The sequence below is a fragment of the Convolutriloba macropyga genome, chromosome 10 (genome assembly GCF_964194025.1).
Source record: "Convolutriloba macropyga chromosome 10, txConMacr16.3, whole genome shotgun sequence".
NCBI lineage: Eukaryota > Metazoa > Xenacoelomorpha > Acoela > Convolutidae > Convolutriloba > Convolutriloba macropyga.
This window is the reverse complement of record NC_134477.1, coordinates 43,093,321-43,118,249: the sequence shown is the minus strand read 5'-3', so window position 1 is coordinate 43,118,249 and position 24,929 is coordinate 43,093,321. Positions and strand designations below refer to the sequence as shown.

The 24,929-nt window shown below is 36.2% G+C and overlaps 3 protein-coding genes across 3 annotated transcripts in view; all 3 read right to left on the bottom strand.

The window, feature by feature from the left end:
* Nucleotides 1-18,204, bottom strand: part of LOC142348034 (uncharacterized) — a 108,985-nt gene extending 90,781 nt beyond the window's left edge. Inside the window, exons 1-6 of the mRNA XM_075399201.1 lie at nucleotides 17,864-18,204; nucleotides 17,534-17,601; nucleotides 16,944-17,151; nucleotides 9,938-10,310; nucleotides 9,274-9,467; nucleotides 8,525-8,776 (exon numbers count right to left, since the gene is read on the bottom strand). Of these exons, the coding sequence (XP_075255316.1) occupies nucleotides 8,525-8,776; nucleotides 9,274-9,467; nucleotides 9,938-10,310; nucleotides 16,944-17,151; nucleotides 17,534-17,601; nucleotides 17,864-18,179 (1,411 nt within the window). The 5' untranslated portion in view covers nucleotides 18,180-18,204. The remainder of the gene's footprint in view (nucleotides 1-8,524; nucleotides 8,777-9,273; nucleotides 9,468-9,937; nucleotides 10,311-16,943; nucleotides 17,152-17,533; nucleotides 17,602-17,863) is intronic.
* A 77-nt stretch (nucleotides 18,205-18,281) lies between these two features.
* LOC142348146 (uncharacterized) lies at nucleotides 18,282-21,914 on the bottom strand. Its single transcript, XM_075399355.1, has 2 exons — nucleotides 20,211-21,914; nucleotides 18,282-19,620 (listed from the first exon to the last, which is right to left on the bottom strand). Exons 1-2 carry the CDS (start codon nucleotides 21,795-21,797, stop codon nucleotides 18,424-18,426), a joined length of 2,784 nt encoding a protein of 927 aa, XP_075255470.1. The 5' UTR covers nucleotides 21,798-21,914; the 3' UTR covers nucleotides 18,282-18,423.
* Nucleotides 21,915-24,079: 2,165 nt separating this feature from the next.
* LOC142348145 (anaphase-promoting complex subunit 11-like) lies at nucleotides 24,080-24,907 on the bottom strand. Its single transcript, XM_075399354.1, has 2 exons — nucleotides 24,753-24,907; nucleotides 24,080-24,455 (listed from the first exon to the last, which is right to left on the bottom strand). The coding sequence occupies exons 1-2, from the start codon at nucleotides 24,864-24,866 to the stop codon at nucleotides 24,318-24,320; spliced, it is 252 nt and encodes an 83-aa protein (XP_075255469.1). The 5' UTR covers nucleotides 24,867-24,907; the 3' UTR covers nucleotides 24,080-24,317.
* Nucleotides 24,908-24,929: the final 22 nt, after the last annotated feature.

Below are 24,929 nucleotides of genomic sequence, written 5' to 3'. Positions count from 1 at the left end.
TTTTTGTATTCTAAAACTGAGAAAAAAACATTCGATGAGTCTGTTTAAGCTCACAGACACAACTGTTTTTCAGACGTAGTTTTCAATCAATGACTCCAGCAAAAACGCTTTTGTATCACCAACGTACAGCTAGCTACTCAAAGATAATCGTATATATGAAAATAAAGGCGATTGTTACTGATTGATAATGTTTGACTATCAGCCACTGGTAGGTAATCCGTTAAGATAAATAATTATTTCCGAGTCAAATTTTTGAAAATGAATTGGATCTTGCATGTTGTTACCCTAAAAAGCTTTGTTTGTATTGAGACAAGTTTTCGGAGGGGCCGTGGTGCAAAAAATTGTCTTGTTTCCAACTATGGAGACCAGTTGAAGCCGAAAACGTTGTTGTCAGGGTTTCAAAGTAGGGATAGGCAGCTGGGCTAGTAAGCAGGGTTCTTTCAAAGGCAGAGGCGACCTCATCATTCAGTTTCGCCTTGCGAACGTACAAACTACCTTCAACAATTTTCACCTTGTAATGTTTAGCAGCATCATTCCAAGGGGTAACAAAAATCATCAACAACCTTCTACCAAGTGTTACACCACTGAGCAGATGAATGCAAAACAAACTGTTACACCAGTTGGCAGATGTTTGTCGCATGTGAAAAAATCATCCGCTGTTTTACCAAAAAAGTGCATTCAGCTGACCTTTTTACCAAGTGTTTCTTCTGGCACTTGACGCTTCTTTCGTTGCCTTCGTAAGAATAGCATTGGACTGCTAACCAAGTGTTCTTTCCATCTTTTTTATGTGAGGACTAAGTTTCTTTGAAATTTTATGTGCACAGTTTCCATTTGTGTTGAAGATTTTCAATCCGTTCGCTGACACATTACAGTCAGAGAAAATTGAATGCAACGGATTTCTGCAAAAGTAAGGAACATCGGCTCTAGTACTGTCAGCAGCAGCTGCCCCGTCATATTTGAGATCGGCTTCCGAAGACTAAACGGTTTTACAATTCATTTCCAAAATTTTTTTTATAGATCAATAAAGCTGTTATGGTCACCAGTTGAATCTAACTCTAACAATGGTCCATCAGGACAATACACGGGTCCCAGAATTTGGCGATAACTTCCACCGAATTGTACCAAAAGGCAGGTTTCTCAACAAGATCCCAAAATCTATGCGTTGCCTCTTTTGGTAACAGGATTGCGATCATATTCAACTTGAGAGAAGAAATCAGACCAACTTATTTTTGGAATTTTTTGTTTTTAAATGACGAAATTCAGTTACGTAAAAGCTTTTCTAGGTAACTTTTTGATCGACACTTTCAATCGTTTTTCTACGTTGACGAAGGCTTTATCTTCTTGTTGGATTTTTAACAGTGTTGCCTATTGTATTTTTTAGCCCTTGTTTGGGTTATTATTTACTGCAGACAACGTCTAAAAACTCTGGAACACTCTGCCTTGAATGTTTTTCCAATATGTTTTGCAGTAGGAAGAATGAAACGTCGAGCTAGGGGTAAAACGACCCGCCCAATTCCCGCAGCTAATGCTCCAAAACCTTAGCTTCTTTGCCTGTAGTTGCCCGAGAAATGTGGTAAGGGTGTTGCTTGGATAGCGTAATAGGACTTCATGCTAGTTGGAAAACTTTTTTGAGCTGATGGGGGAAAAATGATTTTACCGATTCCTGAAAGGGGAACCAATTCTATGCGAAGCTCAGTCGGTATTGATCGTATAGTGTTTGTTAGGAGTTTATTGTGATCTAAAATTGAAAAAAAAACATTTGATGAGTTGGTTTAAGCTCGCAGACACAACTGTTTCTTGGACGTGGTTTTGAATCAATGACTTGAAGCAAACAGGCTTGTGTGTCATCAACGTACTGCTACTCAAAGATAGTCTTATTTTTGCAAAAAAGTTGTTTGTTATCGGTTGAAGAAATTCGACTATCAGCCACTGGTGATCCGTTGCGATAAATAAGTATCTGCTTCCAGTCAAGTTTTTGAAAATGAACTGGACTTTGCATGTTGTTACCCCAAAATTAATTGTTTGTATTGAGACTAATTGCTAATCTTCGGAGTGGCCTTCGTGCAAAAATATCCTCTAGGTTCCAACTATAGAGACCAGTTGAAGCCAAAAATGTTTTTGTCAAGTTTTCAAAAAATGGATAGGAAGCAAGGCTAGTAAGCAGGTTTCTTTCAATGTCAGAGGCAACCTCATCATTCAGTGTCGTCTTGCGAACGTACAAACTTACCTTCAACAATTTTCACCTTGTAATGTTTAGTAGAGTCATCCCAAACGCTCACAAAATTACCAACAGACCTACGAAGTGTTACACAACTGAGCTGATAAACGCAAAACGAAGAATTCCACCAATCTGCAGATGTTTGTCGCATGTGAAAAAAATTACCGCTACTTTACCATAAAAACTGCAACCAGCTGACTCTCTGACCCAGTTTTCTCTTCTAGCATTTCCAGCTGCTTTCGTTGCTGATGGATCTTTTTCGTAAGAACAGCCTTGGCCTGCTTGCCAAGTGTTTTTTTGCATCTTTCTTATGTGAGGACTCAATTTCTATAAAACATTTGTGTGCATGGTTTCCTTTTGTGTTGGAGATTTTCAATCCGTTTGCTGACACTTTACAGTCAGAGAAAAGTGAAGGGAACGGAGTTCTGCAAAAGTAAGGAACATCGGTTCTAGCATTGTCAGCAGCAGCTGCCCTTTCATATTTGAGATCAGCTGCCGAAAGCTGAACGGTTTTACATTTCATTTCCAAAAGTTTTTTTGTAGATCAATAAAGCCGTTAGGGTCACCATTTACCTCGAACTCTAACATGGGTCCATCAGGACTATACACAGGTCCCTGTTCTTGACAAAAACTTCCATCAAAAGTCACCAAGAAAGCATGTTTCTCAGAACAATCCAAAGAGCTATGGATGGCTTCGTTTGAGAACAGGATCGCAATCATACTTTACTTGAGTGAAGAAACAAGACCGACTACTTTTTGCAACTTTTTGTTTTGAAATGACCAACTGCTGTTTTGTTAATTCTTCTCTTGATAAATTTTTGAGCAACACCTAATAGTTTTTCTACGTTGTCGAAACCTTGATCTTCCTGTTTGCTTTTTAAAAGTGTTTATTTTTGTATTTTTGCGTCCTCGTTTGAGTAATTATTTACTGCTGACAATGTCTAACAACTGTGAAACCCTTGTCTAAAATGTTCTGCTCTAATACGTTTTTCAGTAGGAAGAATGAAACATCGAGCTAGGGGTAAAGCGAGCCGCTCAATTCCCGCGATTACTGCTCCAAACCTCTGCCTCTTTGCCTTCAGTGGCCCGAGAAATGTGGTACGTATGTTGTTTGGATAGCATAATAAAAGTCTATGCTAGTTGGAAACTTTTTTTGACTAAAGAGTTAAAATTACTTTACCTGTTCCAGAAAACGGTACCAATTCTACTGTTTCTGTCTGAAGCCTAATCAACTTTGATTGTAAAGTGTTTGATTTGAGTTTTTTGTAATCTAAATTGGAAAAAACAATCTCATGAGTTGGTTCAAGCTTGCAGACATTACCGTTTCTGCGACGTTGATCTGAATCAATGACTCGAAGCAAAGAGTCTTCTATCAACAAGGTACTGGACCTCAATGATATTCGTATATATGAAATCTAAGTGCCTTCCTGAGTAGAGATTTAAGTGAAATTATTCATAGTGTTCTACGGTTTCATCAGTCTTCATTAGTTTTTTTGTTGTTGCGCTTTTCACTTTGTATCCTACGTGTACTCCATTAACATCTGGAATGCCTGTAAAACCAATGATGCTCGGAATCTCTTTACATGGCATAGTAATTCCTTCGTTTTTTCGCAGCAAAATTTCAAACTTTTGCAATTTTCTCAATCTCTCGGAATGAAAAGTTTGATAGTCCAGCAGTTCGTTCGATGGTAGTTATAAGTACCACTGAGTTAAAAGTTCCCCTAATAATGGACAAATTCTCGCTGTTACACGGACGAGAGATCAAATGGGTCTTGGCCGCCCTTTTCTGGGTCTCCTCATATCATTTTAAGCTATATACTATCAAGCATCCGTTTACAATATGCTCATTTTGTGTGGGGAAAATGATCTCCTTGAGGGCCACTCTCTGTTTACCAGCGAGTTGAATTTAATCATTGAAAATGTTTTGAATGAACTAAGAGTATTAGGTCAAAAATATCCATTTAAGTAAAGAAAATAACATGTACAGTGAAGTCATCGGTGTAACGGTTTTCACTCATTTTCCTCTACACAAACAAGCTGTAAATGTGGTGTATAAAATTTAACTTCAATTTTTTCACCGTTTGCATCAATTGGTGAATACAGTGGTGGATTGAAGGTTGGTTAGTTTTCTATTTCAAAAATTTTGTGGGTGAAAACTTAAAATTTGGGTCTCTGAGACTTGTTTGCTTGAGCGCTCAAAGAGACAAGTTGCGGAACATCTTTTTATTGACTTTATTTGAAGCAAGTTTGGTTACTCAGTTAACCCGCAAATTTATTGTTTTCACAAGTTGATCCAGTGTATCTATGTAGGAGAATGTCTACTTTTCTTCAAGGTACTTGTAGATATTCTTTTTAATTGATCGAAAGTTCTGCTCCGCGAAAGCAGACTTTTTTCACCGAAAGCGCTGCATAAACGATTTTTTGGTTTTTTGCATAAAATTTTGAAGGCTCCGAAAAACTCAGCACCATCATCAAATAACTTTTTTGGATTGCTCTTTTAAATCTTTTTTTAAAGGCCGAGGCAGCTTCCGTTGCATACTTTATTTTTAAGGGCTGCACCCGAAGCTATCTGGAAAAATAGTTGACCGCAACTAATGAATATTTAACATTCTTAATGTATATTGCTAGTTTGTCCACATAAGCGAAGTCGACAGACCAAATTTCATTTGTTTTTTACTATTTTTTTAGGTTTAGGAAATCATAAACGAAGTGATCGACTTTTTGTAAACGATGGCTCGGTTTCCAGGTTTGACTTAATTTGTCCACATGGCAATTTGCTTCGGGTTTTTATTCACGTTGCGTTCTCAAACAATGCAGGTCCCGTGTCCCTTCCAATACAATTGGCCGACGTTTTTTCTCAGAAGAAGTGGGACCACTTTTGCTGTTTGGTTTCAACTTCGGGCGTCTTTTTTCTTGTACCCGTTTTTTTTCTTTCCTTTTTGATTGGTAATTTGATAACCACTTCTTGATTGTCCTCGTGGGATTGCCAAAATGTCTTCTTTGCTTTCAGATGCTTCCGAGATCTGTTTGGCATAAGAATTTGAAATTAATTCAGAGGGAAGAACGAGAGCTGATAACGCTCTACATATTTTATAATACAAATCTTCTTTAATGACAGCTTTGTATCCTTCAAAAATTTTGATGTTTTTCAGCCAAGGAGTTGGTTATCAAAATGAATGATACTTCCTGGATATTCAAGGGATATCCTCCAGGATTCTAACATTTTGTTGAGAATAATCTCTGCTCTTTCTATTTTTCTTCGCCATTACTCTCAAATCTTTCATTATTGATTGAAAAACTTGTGAAGTGTTTTTTTACAATAGGTTAAACTTCAGTGTCATCTCTCATAGGGTCCTCTTTTTGTTCTTGATCTGTTTCAAAACTTATGCTGGGTTCTGTCCGCAATGCTCCATTCTCTTTCCTGACTTTCTTTATTTTCTGTTCGTTGTAGAATGAAAAAAATCTTCAGTATGCATTACCGTTTTCTTGGATGAAGGTAACACGAGAGAGCAATATTTTTCAACAGAGCACTGTTCTAAGCAAAAATCTGCCTGATAGTCTTTAAAATTGTTTGTGTAGGTAAAAAATTGTAATTATTTTTTTTCCGCGTTGTATCAAAGTTTTCTTGACGGGAACGTTACGGTAGACAAAATCAAACAAACGCTCAAAAAGAAAGTTAATAAAATTTTTTGGTGCTTACGTGATCAGTTCTTTTGATTTTATGGCCCGATGTCTCTAACATTCGCCCTAGCATACAAAGTTCTGTCCCTCTCATTACTCATGTTTTTCACAACAGCTTTAGCTGGGGAATGGTAAATATGGATGGTTCTGGTGAAACAATTTTGGAGAGGTATCGTAAAACGGCGGATGTTTTTGGATCCAGCTCGATCAATAAATGACCAAAGGGTTGTTTGATTGCTAGCTCGTAGCTGTGCTTCAAAAATGGCTTGTCTTTCAGCTGTCGACCAATTAAACCAATCTGTAGAATATCAAGGGGTGATTGAAAAAAATTGATGTGTGTTGTATTAAGTTCAATAGTTCGTGACCATTTACTTAGTTGAAATAAATTTTTTCTAGCATATTTTTCACAATTTTTTCTGACGACCTGCTGTAGCCAAATTGGAAAATTCTTTGTCATCGAATATTTCTTCACATGAATTGTCAAACACCAACAGACATTTTTCAAGCTCTGGAATTAAATCGAAAATTAAAAATTTGGTAAACTGCATGTTCATTTTTGCCTCTTTTGACCTAAACTTGGGTTCTTCATGTTGGTAGAAATAAAAAATCGAGAGGAACATTGGAGAAAAAGTGCTTTCCAGCAACATTCTGAAAATGAGCTTTGTTTTTCCACAACCCAACAGACTGCAATTGGGCATGAATTACCGGTCAGTTGTTGAAATAATTTTGTTCATAATTTTGGGTTGGGAAGAGCGCATACAAGTGTACAAGAAAAAAGAGGAAACATTCAGACTCACAAACACTAGTTTTACCAGAGAAACAGTTATGAGAAAAATTATTAAGAAAACTCGTGTATATTATAAAACTTCTGATTGTGGTATCCTTGAATTACAAAACCTCCATGATCGCCTTTCATGGGGATTATCATCAAACACTGAGTCAGTTATCGCCCTGCTCTAATCTAACTGATTTGCTCATTTCAAATGATTTTTTTAAAAATGAGCTGACTTTTATTATTTCATTATATAAATTTCATACAATTCAAATTGAGAGTTTTGATTATCACTGATAAAAGTTATGGTGTATATCGCATTTACTCTTTGAGTTTTGTCTCTGAAAACAACTGACTGTACGTTGTTCTGTTCAGTTCGTTGTCCTATTTCAGCTGGAAGGCTCTTATTTTTCAGTGACATTAGAACTGGTACTGCACGTTTGATCATAATTAAAGCGGTTAATTCCAGCTTTCGCATTTTCTCTTCTACAGACGTGGTACAATTGAAAGTACCCAAAAAAACATTTCTTGAAGGCTTCTATTTCAGCTCCAGTACAGACGTTTTGCTGTTTCCTCAGTGCAGTTTGACCACGACTGTCAACTTTTTCTCTTTGACAATTGTAATTCTCAATTGATTTTAATCCGCTATACAACTGTAAACCATCAAACTTGAGGAGGAGACCTCTGGAAGTAGAGACGGTGCTGTTTTCTCGGACAGTCGATTCATTCGTCAGCCACAGGAAAAAAATTGTAGTTTTTTTCTGGCACAGTGTTTTTTTTGGTCGGTTAGGGCAGCTGAAAACATTTAAGGTACAAATTGGTGTCTCGCAAAAAAATTTTAATTTTTCAGTTTTTGGACATAATGAAATCTCTAGATTGAGAACCTCTTTCTTGAGAAGTTTCTAAAGAGTTTTTGTGTTTTCTGTTCCCTTTGAATAAACAGTTGTCAAGGGATATCGAAGTGCTAGACTATCAAAAATTTATTGCAAATATCAATATTAGTAACCCCCACTCTCCCAATTTAAACCGTAGAGAAAGTTTGACAATCAACTGTATGATCGTCTCTTACTCCAAAAGCGTATGTTGAATGAAGCTGGGAGTAAACACGACCCAGTGCCGCAAAAAATTTTTTGTCGAAACTGCTAGTTCTTTGATGATAAAACCAAACCTTTATGTCGAAAGCCTTCAAATTCACGAACAACTGGTCGTGATTTCAACATTCCAGCACACTGAATAAATAGATTTCAAAAGTTTTTACATAACGACAGAAGACAAGTCTTGTCGCGTGACCAAAGTACTCATTTGATATTGGGCAGGGTATGACATACGAATAGCTCGGCCCTTTTTCATTTGACTCAAAGACAAAACCTGAAGCGTCGTGAAGTATAGCATGCAACTTCAAAATTTTGTAGGACTTGAAATATTTATCCAGAGAAGAATTATCAATACCAATCAGTCCACAATAGGGTCTGATTTTTATTGCATTATCCAAACTGAGATCAGGATCTTCTACAGGCATGTTGCCAAGAACTAAGGAAACCTTTCACCGTATTGAGGATAATTTTTTTTCAATTCCTTGTAAATTTCGTGAAAAACTTTCAAATCAACCGTCACTAATGTTGTCATGACGCGAAAATGAGTTTCAAGGCGGCATAAGAGTCGCCTAATCCCCTTTATCAATTTCCGTCTAGGATACCCCTATTATCTTATGTTTAAGTATCGTAGGATAACCCTCTCTCTTGAGACAGTATTTACTTACTACTAACGCCCCAATGTCGCACAGTAAATAGTTTTGTTTGCCTCCTGTTAATTTTCGTCAGAGATTAAGTGATTTTTACCATATCTCAGCTAACCTGTGGAAATTTTTGGAGCTTTAATCGATGAATTCTGAGTCAAGTACTGTTTGGCTGGTATCTTGATTCTATAACGCACCGGGTTAGTTGTGATCTCATGGCTTTCACAGAAACAGAACTGGCTAAAGGGTTCAACATCTTCAATTTTTACCCTGTCTTTACAGTGAGGTCTAATAGAACGACTGTTGTAGTGTTTCATTCTGTAAATGATGCAACTGTAAGTAACTTGACAACCGTTGCACTTGTAGATCCCTAACACAATAGGGCAGTTAAAATAGTTATTCTCCAATAATAGCAAATAAAGTTGCTATAATTAAATAAATGCTTCATTTAAAAGTTGAGCTAAATAAATGAGAAATAGTTGTCACACATTGATCCAGCAGTTAATTATGGAGAATTGGTTAGAAATTTTTGAATCGGTCAGAAATTAAACCTGGTTGATAAAATCATTGCTCTATTACAGTCTATTTACAGGCATATAAGCCCATCTTTATAGGGCTCCCCTTCCCCAGAGTGACTATAGGACAGTTTAAAAGTTATCTCAAATACAGATATTATAAGGCAGATCACATCAAGGCTATCAAGTTTCATTTCAGTGGGTACACATAGAAATAAGGAGATCGCAAAATAGGATTTAAATAATTACCAGGGGTTAGGGTATTATGCCTATTTCACGCTTAAATATTGGGAAAAGATTGTATGGGTGTAAAAGTTTTCCTCAAATGGTGAATAACTGAAGGAAGACGTTCATTTGGGTAGTTCTGTTGGTTCTCCCTCCTCCCCGTCGTCTTCACAGCCCAGCAGAAGGGCATAGTCGTCTCCATACCAGATGAGAAGCTCAAAACCCGGCTTGATGTCTTTCCTGACGACATAGTAGACTTCGTTCTTGATGTGTACAGCACGGAGGTTTGTTTCACTGTGCATCATTGCATTATTGACGTAGCTATAAATGAAATGTCTATAACTCTCCAAATTAGTTGTCAGAGGTTGATAAAACCAGACTTGGCGCTTGAAATTATCAACTGCTCTTGGATTCATAAGACCATGCACTTAAAAAACACCTAATGGCCTTCACAATATACTTGCATGAACCTAATGATCTTTACGATGCATTTACGAGTTAAAGCAATAAGTACTCATTCCAATAACATTACGTAATTTTTCCAGACTTTTTTGTGTGTGGTCGCATGAGAATGTTCACTATCAAACTTGGACTGCCATGTTCATCTCAATGATTGTGCATTAAACTGTGGCTGTTCTTCAATTGTTCTATTGATGCAATCAAATATATGATTAAATATTTCAATCATTTCTTGCACTTTTTACAGATCATTTCTAGACCCGCGTATTCCTAACTTACAATCGCTAATTAACAATACTTGAGTTAAGTTTCATCCGCAATCAACTACTTACCGCATCCAGTTTGAACATTTTGTATCTCTCGCATCTACAAAACCTTTCATCAGATCCCACGAATAGTCGCCATCCTTCGAGTCCCAATTTTGATCAACATCATTGCGCAACTTTCCTTCATATGGCCCAAAAACAGTTCCTTTTTTCAGAAGAACATTTGCATAGATACCTAGTCCTGCATTCTTGATTCCGCTGTTGCAAACTGAAACTTCATTTGGAGCTGTTAGTTTGGCCCGGTTTTCGGTGTATTTTGGCACATCTTTGTCAGCAATGTAATTTAGTGCCAGCTTGTGTTCTGAACATAGGCCGTCGTCAATGAAGTCGTCACATTCAACGCAGTACTCTGGCTCCTTCTCCTTTGGCTTCTTTGGAGCTGAAGAAAGTTAGTACAAAAAGGTTTTCATAAATCAGATGAGTTTTGACAATTTTTCGTCTCAATTACTCTCAGAAATGACATTTTTCTCACACTTTTCTCGTACTGGCCAACCGAGGCGATTTCGCTCCAAATATGCGTTGACGGTAAGGAGAAACTACATGCTCACGGGGGCTTTCAGTCATAGCACTGCAGTTTTATAAAAAAATTAACAAATTGGCACAATTTGGCTCTTCAATTGTCAGAACATCGGCAAGCTGTATTATCTTATTTTCATTGTTTTGTCGGCTCAGGTAAGATATGAAAATTCTGTTACTTTCCAAGGTTTCAAGTACAAAAGGTTTTTAAGTTCTCGTTGTCTCGTTTTTATTGTTATTAAGTTTTCTCGATGAACAATTTTATATACTATTGTGATATTGTTAACCAATTGTACCACTTTTCAGCACTCAATCAATCAACGTCTGCGTGAATTACTTCAATTATTTCTTTAATTTTACTTAAACTATCAATGATGTACCAGGACTTTCATTCACTCCAGCCGACAATATGGTATTCTGAACAGTTAGAAAGAGTTAGGAGGGTGTAGAGCACCCAATGAAAACCAATTTTTGGTGAAAAAATTTCTTGGGTGATACAAGGATTGTGAAATGCCTATTATAAGCTGGGCTTCGAAATGAGCCACTAGTTCGGGAGCAGAGCCAGCCTGTCTTTAATCACAGAGCATTCTTTTGAGAACTTCCATCTTGGTCTTAATACTCGGGACAGAAGGAAAATGTGATTACGATCAGTTTGCGATTGCGATCTTAGATTTAATATAAGAAGGTGCAACAACAGATTGATTTTTTTCAAGTTAGCGATCAGTTTCAAATTTTTGTGAGTAATCAGAAAACCTGATGTTTATAAAGTACTTGTATGAGAAGGATTGAGTTGAAAGCAGAAATCCCCATGCGTCAGAAGCAAACTCACTAGTGTTGAAAAAAACATTGGTTAGTTTTTGTTCTTTTTGAAGAAAAATGAGCCCGTAAGCTTGCTACCCGGTTATGGTCTAGCTAATCAGTAGTAATTCATTTCTGTAATATGATTTCTCCAAATTTAGTGTGGAAATAGATTCAGAGTGGATTTTTTATACATTAGTTATCTAGCTATATCGTTAAAATAAGCTTAAAGCAACAAAATTTTAACATAGCCGAATTTAAAGTTTGTGGTTAGAAATGGAGAATATATATAAAAACATCATAGGAAATTTAAAATAAAACATAAAAACCAGTTTGTGTTTGAAATTTACAAATTGCGTAATCTAAAATAGGGCAAAAACCGGAGGGGGCGGGGTGGATGAAGTGGGGGAGGGGGGATCTAAGGGGAATTGCCAAACTCCTAGCTCTAAGAACTCTAAGAACCACCCTTCACACCACAAATGTATGTCTCAAACACAGTTTGATTGAATCTCATACTTAGAGACTGGTCAGCCGTAGGGCTCTAAGAGAACATAATGCCCTCGGGGCCTTACCTGTTATCACGTTTTCGAGAGCAATTGAGAGCAATTAAAAAGTTATGAAACCAATTTTTCAATTATAAATCTTCTTCTGTCGTGAGACTTGATTTACATTACTGATTGCAATTTGTTGATTTCATTTTTTTCGGTAATCACTGGATTTTTTCCAACATGTGTTTGCTCATTCAAACTATGAATTAAACGGTTTTAAGTGAATTATGATAAAAAACCATACAAAACCATATGATAAAAAACCATACATGTATTGAAAACTTAGAGGGTTTATTTGTTCAAATTCAATTCATGCATAGATTTTTTTACTGTAATTTATTATATCCCAAATAATTTTTCATTCACTTTTTCAATGATTCTAGCATTAATAAAATTGTTAGCATTACTTTGGGGGTTTCTTCTGTTTTTAAAGTAAAGTTTCTGATTCGGTTCATCAAAAAACTTTTATTTTTGTTTCGAGTTATTTTGGACAAAATTCCATATTACTGATTTGAGCTTCTTTTTTGAGAATAATTCACAGGACCTTTCATAACAAAAATTGATAATGGTTTATCTAACAATCCAGAAAATTCAATTTCATGTCATCTCAAATCCTCGCTTGCGATAGTAATCATCATTAAAAATTCGATCTAATTAAATCTAAATAAATTGCGATCTAGGTTAAAATTTGGTCTTAAAATGCTGATGCTAATACATTTGCGTGCGTTTGAACTCTAAATTTCTTATTGAATTATGAAACTTGCGTACATGGTTGAAATGGTTGAGGAAACGAGAAGCAAACCAAAACTGGTTCTTCTTCTCTGCGTAAATTAGGATAAAAAGATTTTTAAAAAGGCCTGTTGACCTCCCAAATGGAGAATAACGCCAAATGTATATAAATGAAATCAAGGGGATAACTGGGTTCTTCTAATTGTTTCTCAGGAATTGTCCGTGCTACCTTTTTGTTTAAATCTAAAGGATTTAGAATGTGTTAGTGAGCAGTCTTTTTGGGTATTGCTCATTATATCCAAACACCAGATAAACTAAAGACCACCCTAATCACGGTAAAGAAATTCATAATGGGGGCTATAATTTCAGGGGGCTATAATGGTAATGACCCGTCTTTTAATTGAGACTTGTTCACCATATTTTTGACTTTTTCACGCCAATAAGAGATGAAAATACAATGGTGGTTTTATTCAAGCTGCAGTAGTAAAGGTAGTGAAAGAAAGAGGAGGTTTGAAGAGTGAATGGTTTCAAAGTATCTTTAAAGTGGTGTGAGAAATTTGTGTTTTGACATATCCTTTCTTTTTTTCTTTTTCACGTGCATCAATTTTTTCACGTGCATCTTCACGTGGAATTTTTTTTACGTGCATCAATTAGATTTCTGTTTTGGATCTATTCTGTTTCGTCCCCCAGCTAAGTGAGCATAAATGGACCCCCAGGTGCACGTGCACATAGTAACGTGCTATATAATATATAATTTAACTGGGGGTCATAAAAACACTGGGGGGGGGGGGCGAAACAGAATAGATCCTCTGTTTTCAGTATTTCTTCCTGTGAGCGCTATTAATATGACATACTTTTGAGTTACTGTTGTGCTCTAATTGCACTTATTTGAAATTGCTTGAACTTCTCAATTGGCAGCTAATATTTTTTTGCGGCTTTGACACTACAGGTTCTCATTAAAAATTACTGCATTTTTTATATCTTTTCCTGTACTTTATTATTTTTTGCCTTATTGCATAGTAAAATTTCCTGTACTATTGTTGTTTTATCTTATTCGCTTTAAGGACAGGTTTTATTGGTTCCTTATGAGGATTATTTTTTTTTCGATTTAATTATTTCATTTCAGAGCAATTATTTTCTATGGCTTTGGCACGAATTGTTTCTAGACATGCTATCGAATTTTTCGAAATTAAGCTGCTCACTTTGTTGTCGTAGATCTTAGTCTGATTATTGACACGTCTCGTATGTTGTTAAGGAGGCTTAATTATTCAACCTATGTTTACGTTTTTTCTAACGCTATATACGATTTATACGGTGTTCATTTTCAGAAAACCGGCAAAAATATGAGTTTTGCAAGTAGTTGTCGCCTTTTTTTGGGACTTTGCGAGTATTGGATATTTTTTGTTATCTTCTCATTTTTCTCGTTCTCTCATTTTCGTTGTTTTATTTTTACACGTTGCTATTGAAAAAAAAGAACGTTCATAGTAATAGTTTTTGATTCTGACATTAGGTTTCCAAAATTAATTGAATTTTGCGTTCTGCTTGTTTTTTTAGCCTTTCTTCTGATCCTAATGCTTAGTCTCAAAACTAGCAGCTCTTATTGCCCAGATAAAATGGTGTAGTTTTGATCTTTCTTGGGCTCAAACATTTTCGCTAACGTTTTCACTGTGTGAGATACCATATGTGTTTGAAATCTTTAAGTGAATTTGCAATACTTGCCTTCACCGGTAATTCTATTGCGCTTTTTTCAGATATTGACGTTCAAACAAGGCACAGTGGAACATATCAAACTCTTTAAAGATCTGAATTACGGTTTTAACATCTTCGACACCACTTTTTCAAAGAACTTAAATAAATCTTTTATTTTTGTCTTTAACTTCTGTTTTTACCCTGTTTTATTATTCGTATGAAATTTCCTATATGATGACAAGTTTTATTGGTTTTTTCGGAAGAATAGATAAGGCAATATTCTTATTTGAGTGTATAGTCGATAGCTCTCATAAAGTTGAAACAATTGGTTTCAAAAATAAAAAAATTTTAACTTTGCTCTTTTTATTGTCTGTTTGTTACCTAGTTGTTACCTAGTCTCGTTAATTACAGGTCATATATGACACTACTGGTGTTAAGAAATGGTGTCGCAAGGTATTAGTGTCACAAAATCTTATGTTTTTGTAAAATTTGCCTTTGTTGTTTTTTAATATGGACTTAAAGTTTTGCATGTAATTAATATATGTTATTGTATAATTTTGCTGTTCGTCTTGACTCGGTTTCTTAATAATTGCAGATCTCGTGAGTCTAATGCGTCATTTTTTTTACTCCACTGAGTGAATTGCTTTGGAGGCTATCTTTTCGTTCATACAGCAGTTTCTTTTCTGAAAAATACTTGATTTTTTGGTTTTTTCTATCTGTTTCTCATTTGGTAGACAATTATTCCAAAATTGAACACCAGCCGGGTCGGAACCTTATGTGCGATTTCACATTACCGAGCCTCCTTGTTCTAAATTTCAGTGTTAAATGACATATTTCCCTTTTTCGTTTTTATACCTCATTTAAGTTAACAAATATATCTGGCAGATTAGCAGAAAATAGCCGCAATAGCGTTGTAGATCTGTAGTCTAAAAAAGCAGTAAAAAGACAGACAAAAAATAGTCTTATCATTGAAGCCTCAGAATGTTATATTTTGATCAAGAATCTGTATGTCATTGCGGCCTCTGATAGCTGCTCTCAAATAACCTTCACTTAGATTGACACACATTCACTTGACCTTCTCTTTTAGTTAAAGTAAATCAAAGTCAATTTCAAAGTGAGGAAAACATTTTTGAGAGTGAGGAAAGTCACGTGTGACCAAAAATTTAATCACGCGAATGAACAAAGTCGCTCCACTAAGAGCAAAAAATGACGTCGCTTACGCACTTCAGTTGAAAATACATGAACAAAAAGCTGTTTTGAGGTGGTTGTAACGTCATATGATCGTAACGAAAAACTTGACGACTAAATAAAACAAAACATAAAAAACATAACAATTCCTGAAGTACAATTCAATGAATTTCCATTGACAAAACAAAAATACTAGCCCTACGGACTTTGAGTGAATTGGGAGCACCATTCAAAAAAAACTCAGATAAGAACACGAAGTAGTAAAAATCAAAGTAGAATTCCCATATGTAAACAACAAACCACTAACGAGAAAAGGAAAATTGGTTCGAACCAAAATCCAGGCCGAGAACGAACTATGAATCGAGTAAGAAAACCATTTAGAAACAAAACCGATCCAACAAAACGAAAAGAGTTAAAATCGAAGTGAAATTGCCGCATGTGATTTAAAAAAATTTCACGCCGCAAAACCACTCGCTTTTTCGCTCCACTTCCCGTTTTGGCGTGACCAAAATCACTACTCCAATTTGACTTCAAAAATCATGAAAATGTTTGGACAGATCTTAAAAAAAGACAGCGCCCCAATACAATTCAAATTCTTTGAATTGTAAAACCAAGAGAAAGCCAATAATAGCCCCAGCTATCGCTGTGCGGCTATTAAAAAAAACGCTGGAAAATTTTTCAGACTACCGTTAACAAGTTTCGCGTCACATGGGAATGATTTTTTGCTGAGTGCAATGCCGTTTGAAGCAAAAGGTGTCTTGGAGGCTGCTGAGTGTATAGTCCTTTACCGTATAAATCACAGCTAGGAAATTAGTTATTCCGTAGAATCTGGTTCTACTTCTCTGCCTGTGGAATGAGCGAGTTTATTCTTTTCAAAACCAGGTTATGTTCATCAAAGTACAGCTTGAGGGTAATTTCAACTGAAGTATTTGATATTTTGGGTGCAGTGAACCTTAGAAGCTATCGCTTCGATTCTTGCAAATTGAGTAGCAAAAAATACCAGATATAAGCGTATATCTAATTTCTTTACTCTGTCAGAAGAAAACGGTCTCCAATCACAGCGCGCAATTGACCTAAGATGATAATCAAGATCAGAAAAAAACAATCAAACCAAATCGGTTCAGCAAAACCCCAAAATGAAAATCCAGGTGGTCCTCTAACAATCCAAGCTTTATAGCGATGAATAATCTTAGTCGAACTATGTTTTTGCATTTGAAAATCCCAAAAAATAAGCTGAGACTTTTCGACTATTACGTCATCCAAAATTGTGGCTTCAAAAATTTTGCTGTACAAACAGATGCATGTCACTTTTTCAAGTATTCTTTTCCTGTCTACTCTGAACTGGCCCTGAGAGGTTCACATCATGACGATGTTAAATTCAACCACTATTGGGCTTTAACTTTTGATTTGAACCAACACCTTGCCTTCGCTTTTCAACATTTCAATGATGCCACTCCCCGCTAACGCGTTGCTTCTGTTTTCTAGTCAGGTACTACTCTTAGGTACTCGACCTACCATTTTCCATAACAGTAAGAGGTTCTCACTTGAAAATTCATTCTCTATTTCTTCTAGTAGAGCGTAAGGAAACGCATTATCCCTGCATCTTCTCCGAGGTCTCGCGTTTGCATCCGAGTCCTCATTGTCTTGATTAATAGTTCCATCTTCGAGTAGTTCAGTAGGAATGTATTCCTCATACGATTCTAACAGTTTTCTTGATTTTGATCTAGCTATGCCAAGTGACCTTGATTTAGGCTGAAATTATATATCAAGATTCGTGATCAACACAGGAAAGCCAGTAACATTGCCTGGCTAATATTAAGTCACTGCCCTGTACAATGATTGATACAAGAAAGTATTATCAGGCCGCTCAGAATCGATTATTGATTTGCAGAGACGTCAGTTGGTTTACATTATGCCAACTTTTTATTCATTTGGAGTACGTTTCCTTAGTAGATAAAAAGTATGAACCAACTTAAAATTCTGGGTTAGTGAGATCTCTTCCTCCATTACTTCAGTGCGTTAGAAGCGTAGCTCAATCTATCATCACAGACAGAACAGCAGAAAAATGATCAAAACTCAGAAGTAAGCTAACATTTCAGAAATAGAAACCAGTAGTCACTGGAGAGGAAATTACCTTAGCAAAAGATGGTTTAGGAGCATAGAGATTCTGTTGTAGCGTTTCCTTCGAGGGCTGTTCCACGGCTGTTGAAGACGATACAAATTTTTATTTTTTAAATTTCAGGTAATGTTTAGTATACCTAAGATTTCCGCGCGGCACACAATGAAAGTCAGCAATTAAAAAAACATGAGACGGCAATGATTGCCAGCAATCAGTTGATAAACTCCAGTTTGATTTAAATTAATATGCCTTATTTTAAATCTTAATTTGGCTAAAATTAAGATATTTTTAGTTGCCTTTACAGATGACATGAACCACCACAGTTGTGTTTTTGTAATACGTTACCTTCAAACCGCTTCCCGTACAAAACACATTCCAAATCTCCAATTGGCAACTCAGGATCACCAAATTCCACAGCCATATCATAATACACAATAATCTGATTACATAGTCTCATTTTGGCAAATTTTGCACTAAACTTTTTGGGTAAATTTGGACCAAAGAAGTGCTCTAAAAACTCGTTCAAATCACCCTCATCTGGATTCAGACAGTCGACGGATTCTCTCAACTCTTCACAAGGAGGCCGCTTTATTTTGACAGATTCACCTGCAATCTTGATTACCATGAATTCTTCGGCTGCTTTTTCAGATACAGAATTCATTTTTAATTACTTTATCAGCGTGCTATCAACTGATCAGTTTAAGTAAAGAAAACTGAAAGACATTTCACCATCAAATTTTAAACAATTTTCAGCAGAAAAAAACGATGCTAAAAATCTCTAAGTTAAATCAAAACACAATATCTAAATTTAGTTCATAGATACATATTTACACATCGGTTAACTTGAAGTAAAAAAAACTATTCACAACACAAACAAGCAGTCATTTATATTAAACATATTCCTTTCAATCCCATTTGATATCGTCACGTCTAAGTGAACACTGCAATTTTTGCATATTTTTCAACAACTCGGAACCAGTATCAAATTTCGGAACAGTTCCCTGAGGCTTAACGATCTTTGAATTTGAAACTTTTTTCATTTTCCTTCTACAACCCGAGCTCTTACGCGTTCTATCATTTTTCAAAGCGCTCAGATGACTTTCAACCTTATCAATTTGCGTTTGCTTAGCTTCCATTTTCTTACGTAACATCATTTGCTCACGTGCTAACTCAACTGATAACTGTTGATCACGTGACATTTCCCGTTCTTGGTTTATTTCTTCAAATTGCACAGCTAAATCTTCGAATTCTTTATACAGATCTCTAGCTAACTGTTTCATACTACTTTCAGAGGTGAAATCGCATTTCTTCGATCGAGTTGCAGTTGTTAAGTTTGGCGGACCCATTTGACTAACGGGCACTTTATCTTTGGTGATTTTGTCTTCCGGAAGAGCAGTCACCTCACATGCACTATTTGGCCTCGTCAAACTTTTCTTCTTTCGTTTTTTAGTAACTCGTTTAACTCCAGGAGGGGGTTTCATGCTGTTAACAATGGTTCCGGTAACATTAGCGCTTTGACAGGCCGACGAGTGCATTTTCAAAGCTGCTAAAACTCGTTGAAGATTAACATTAACAGAATGACTCGGATTTGTTGACGTTCCGCAGATAAAAGGCAGCTCTGCAAAATTTGCATGGTAATGTCCTCTCGTGTAACTTCCTTTCGAAGCCATATTTCGATCTAAACTCCTACTTCTAGGTTTAAATTCTTTCTTGGAACTTTTCGGCGCCTGGAAAGATACATGACGACCTTTGCTAGCCGATGAACTTGGACGACTCAAATCACTGTTGTCATTTCGTTTCAATTGTTCCGAGTTCCGTGAATTAAAACTATCGTTTGGACTTGTGCTCCGCGAGCTTTTAGAACTTCTTCCATTTGTTTTCTTTGAAGTAGATCTTTTTTCTTTATTTGCTGATGCCACAGCGTTGCCTTTTGAATAACCAATCTGATGGCCAATTGAAAAACTCTGCTGGTTTACAGATTTGGGTTTGTCAATTTGCTCAGTGAACTTCTTGTGATCATCGACCAGCTTCTGCATAGAGTTTAATTGAAGCTCTAAACTAGCACACCGATCTTCAGCTTGACGAAACTGCATCTCAACAGCCTAAAGAAAAAATGAGATCACTGTCGAAATCTCTAACATGCATTTTTAAAATGAAAATGGACAAGGAATACTTTCGGTGTCGTACTAAAGGTATAAATGGATTAAAAAAAACAAAGTTATCAGCAGTACTTGACAGAGTGCTCTATTGCTGCAAAAACTAACACCTGTTTAACGTCAGCAAACAGACCGCAACAAATTATGATTATGGTTTACACACTGATAAAAGATATTTATAAAAAGCTCAAGTTTCACAAAATATTATAATTTGTTGCGCCAAGACAATCAGAATCCTGCAGATGTATTCGTGATCAGCTGAAATTAAAAAAAGGAGTGGCTTACCAGCTAAAAATCAAAAATACTCTGGTGCCAAAAAGATACGTACAGCATATGTTCTCTTTAAGCATGATTTCCGCTAAAAAAAGGGGTGAAATTTTAAAGAGCGATTTCTAACTCGTTTCTCTACCAAAATGACTATCATAAAAATTCTGCTTTGCTTCGAAAAAGGGCCAGCTAACATAGCAAAAATAAGACAAAGCAAAAGTAATAGCAAGATTATGTCTTGACAACACAAACAATATTAAAGGACATACTTCAGTGCTGTGTTGCAAATCAGTGAACGACTTTTCCAGTTCCCTATCACCACTTTGAGTTGCAAAAGCCAAGTCAGCATCATCATCATCATCGAACTCGTCACTTTCACCGCTTTCATTCTCTGCATTTTGTACCTCAACTGTTTCGTAACTACGACCAGCATTAACGATATCATTCCGCAAATCATCTGATTGACCACGCGCGTAGTTTTCAAGGCCAAGCTCTTGATCGCTTAATATAGGAGGAACAGTAATAGGCAATCCACCCGTATATCCTGATGCAAATTTATCACTTCGAAAAGCTGCGAGGTTTTGACCAGGAGGCGCGGCTGATGAAAAACTGTACGACTTCGGGCTGTTTACTACATCGTACCCAATATCAAAACTTCTTCTAGGCTCCGTGCCAGGTTTTAACATATACCCACTCAGAACCTGTTTGCTTTGAAAAGTCTCATCTCTGTTAAACGTTCTACTGGTTGCAGGGTAATCGGCGTTATATCCCGATGTCGCAGGTGTTACAGACGCAAAATGATCGTGAACGTTAAAATTATGACTTGATGAAAATGAATTTGATCGACTCGCACCCCCCGTTGGAATTGGATAATTATCAGATGATCGAAAAACCCGAGAAGTTTCAAATTGAGAAGCAGATATTGGAGCTGTGTTAGAATTATAACTGTATGTCCCAGTATTAAAGACACTTCGATCATATAAAGTATTCGATACTTTTGGATATGGCTCTTTATTTGTGACATTTTGAGCTACGTGAACAGAATTTAATGTTTCCGAAACTCTTGCTGAAATTTGATCTTCGCGAAGATCAGAACCACTCGTTGAATACTGAGTAGCGAAATCAACTTTGGGCCTACTTGTATTCAAATCATGATCACTGGTATTGCACGCTGCTTCATACATCAAAGGTCTGTTTCGAAAATTGGCGCCATTATCTTGGGTAGCACAATCTTTTGATTTATTTAGCGCTAACAACTGACGTTCTTTGTCAAGTTTCTCTATCTCGTGTTTTGCTCGATCTCGTTCAAGCTCTAAACTTCTCAGTTTGTCTAGTAAATTCTTCAGAGCTCCTAATACCAATTCACTATTGCTTTCTGGAAGTGAAGTTTTCGAAACATTAGAACGAGGCGAATCGAGTAGGGTTTCAATGGGTGATAATCGACCAGGATTCTGATTTTCCCCAACTTTATTTTGAATTGTTTCTGCAACCTCGTCAAGGTTAAAATTAGGAACGACTCTGGAACTTATGGGCTGAAATGATGACGCATAAGCTTCATTCGTGCTCGATTCTTCTGACGTTTGAGGTAACACATTTGATACTTCTCCATACTTCGAAGAGCTAACAGCAGAACTGTCAGCGGTGAACTTGAAAGGCACTGTTTTATTAGGCAATAAATCAAAATTATGCTGGAAAGCGTTGCTTGTAGTAGACACAGAATTATGCGATGGTTGTTGTAGTTGATAAATCTCCAATGCCTGGTTTGTATGATGACTTAATTGGGATGACTGCAATTGATTCCTATTAGTCGCTTCCAACACGTCTCCATAACCTGTCATCATAATCTGAAGAGCCATAAATCAATGTCATCAACTTATTTTTTTATTCCCAAATGTCAGCAAAAACTAGAGCACGTGAATTGCACCAATTTCACAGCCCGAGGCAACTGTTTTCGTACTACGCAAAAATTGCTTCACCAAGCTCGATACGAATATCGTATCAACAAAATGGGCTGAGTGCTACAATTGAACAACACCATAATGAGACTGTTGAATTCCACAATTACTCAATAACACATCCACACGACTGCTCAATATGGCTGGGTAAACGCTTCAGCCGTAATAATTACATAAAACCACAAAAATATGAAAATCGCAAAAAAACTGACATTACCAGTTCAAATTCATTGCCTTTTGATTACTCCTTTTTTGAGACCTTCATTACCTAAATTAAAATTAAATTAAAAATTAAGGAATTTAATTAGAAATTAAAACTGCAGAATTCTTTTGTTGAGTGAGGTAAGTCAGAATCTTATCAAGAAAATGACCAAACTCTTGAGAGCCAGAAACAAACGACGTCACGCGCTCAAAGCCATAAATCCCTGCTTAAACAATAAAAAATTGCTAAAAGTTTTTCAATTTAATTGTTGAGACTATTTTGAAATTGGCCAATCATCTGCTTCTTATGACAACATAATGGTTAAATTTAAGTAAGAATAGTATTTTTTTAATCATCGTTTTACTATTGTACTGACGTTTATTATTATTGCCCAAACAACGAAATTTATATCTCGTTGTTTGCTTCATTACAGAAAAAAATATTGAAGCAAAAATGTGACAAAACAAAATCTAACCAACTGTTCCGGAAAGATTAGTGCAAAAAGCACTACCCTAGAAATCTAGTACCAAGAACTAGAGCAAAATCCGACCAAAAGAACTGTTTGAAAAATTATTTTTCGGCTTTCGTATTGCAAACAAGGCCCTTCCAAATAGTGTTTTCTTTTCCGCCACAAAAAGATCTAAACCAGATACAGAAAAGAAACGTAAAAAAAATAAAAACTGTAAACAAAATTAAAAAATTTATAAACGAAAGTTAAAGATACTTATAAATTTCTGCAGTCAGAAAACCGATAATTTGAATCGGGAAAATATCTCATTTTCACAGTCTAGACAAAATTTGTAATAGATACTAAATAGATAGCTCCAACGGATTGATCCAAAATCTTATGTTTAGAGAAAGATTTTTACACGGAGTTAAAGGAAACTGTTTCACATACCGACACCTGCAAAAATACTTAGTCCTTAACTACCTTCTGGTTTGTAATTCCAGCAGATCTTGCCACAAACTAATTATTATTTAATCACTATCTAAAAACTCAGATTTACGGAATGAAAAATATTGAGTTTTCTACCATTTATTACAAATTTGGAAATGAAAAACGAAATTCGTCTGCCGTTAACAGATCTAAATTTCTACGTGCCAAAATGGTAAAAAACTATTGAGGCTTCGTTATCATGGAATTGTAAAACTGTGAAAGATAACTCGGAATTCTCGCTGGATGGTGAACACGAAGACGACCAATTACTGGAAGCAAGTGAAGTTATCTCAAATAGTTGGCAGTATCTCAAGTTTTTGACAGTTTTTTATCATCTATCTTTTCTGTGTTCAGTTTCAACCTTGATCCCGCAAAAACTTTACAGTGTCTAGAATAAACTTCAACTCAATTTGCGAAATCGAGGAAGCGGATACAATAGATGTACGAAACAAATTTATCTTCTGAGTCAAAAGATTAAAAAAATGCAATGGACCCAAAACTGATCCCTAAACTCATGTGAACAATCTGTCTCCCTCCCTACCTCTTTCTCTCTCTCTCTCTCTCTCTCTCTCTCTCTCTATTTGTAACAAATTTGCGACATCAACAGAATATCACTCTGTCTTTTCTCTACTCTTTACTTTTTTCAGCAATTTGTTAAAACACTTAGTTTTCAAGTGCAGCATCTGTTTAAGACTCATTCCAGCAAAAAATCGATCAAAACTACGATCCACCTCTTCGATTCGTAAAACCACCGCCTTTGATTTGTATAAAACCAGAGCACCGCAATACAGCTAGGCTCAACTTAGCTTCTCAAATACTGAAATATAACGACTAACGTCAGAAGAATTGCTCTCGTACGACTAGTGGGAGCTGTAATCTATTGCAACCTGCTTCAGAAAATTAGATCACGCAAAACGAAGAAGTCAAGAGCGTAAGAGTCACTCGAAAACGGTTAGGCAAAAGTGTTCTATAAAAAGACCAACACTTTACAATAATTGCTTCAAACTTCGTTCGAGAGCAATTGAAAACTTACTCAGAAACACGACAGCTCAAAAAATCTAACTGAACAATTATCATATAGTCAAAAAGAGCACCGAAGAACCAGAGTTAACATTCCAGTCAAAATAGTTTTTAGCTTTAAGACAACGCCATTGCTCCTGTAGCCTTAGAACATATTTCATGATTTCAACAGGCACGACAATCAATCTCAGGTCATGGCCCAGACCTCGGCTGTAACCAACGACCCTTAATAGATCCCTCAAATTCTTGACGACATCAGCATCTATTTCTTGATATCCCACGGCTGCCTACACATTGGACACTGTTGATTGGTTGATTCCTGGACCCACTTGAGAATGCAGTGCATGTGGAAACAGTGGCTACACTTGCCCCAAACTATTGGACACTCTTCTCCAGGAATCTGCAAAACAATTATATGACAACTTATCCAATTCCAACATATCCGGAGTTGATATCTCTTTGACATCTAAGTTATCCTCGACAGATTTCTGAGTACTAGCCTTACACACTTTAGATAACAAGTTGCATCTTTACTTGACACTATTTCTGATTAAATCAATTTGCTATCGAGCTGGCCTACGCTGAGGAGATACTAGCTACGGAGTTTTAACAAGTAAAAGTTTTATAGCCTTTTCTTTCGCGTGTATGAAGGCATAATAATAAATGCATCAAATGTACAAAAAGAATCAGAACTAACCTTGCATTCTGGACAGCAACAATCAAACGCCATTCTGCAAATACCACAATTATCGTCATTGGCAATCCATTTCCAAACTGCAATTGCATGCCAATTCTTTATTTTCATCTTCATCTTTATACTCTGAAAATCATGACATCAAATTAACCAAAGAGAACCAGTGCATGTTTCCGAGAT

What these genes read in the sequence shown, in the direction of transcription:
- LOC142348146 (XM_075399355.1), bottom strand. Translation starts at nt 21,797, where the DNA reads ATGGCTCTTCAGATTATGATGACAGGTTATGGAGACGTGTTGGAAGCG. An exon ending in ATTTGCAACACAGCACTGAA is followed by an intron (nt 19,621 to 20,210) that starts GTATGTCCTTTA and finishes TTTTTTCTTTAG; the next exon opens with GCTGTTGAGATGCAGTTTCG.
- LOC142348145 (XM_075399354.1), bottom strand. Translation starts at nt 24,866, where the DNA reads ATGAAGATGAAAATAAAGAATTGGCATGCAATTGCAGTTTGGAAATGG. An exon ending in GTTGCTGTCCAGAATGCAAG is followed by an intron (nt 24,456 to 24,752) that starts GTTAGTTCTGAT and finishes ATTGTTTTGCAG; the next exon opens with ATTCCTGGAGAAGAGTGTCC.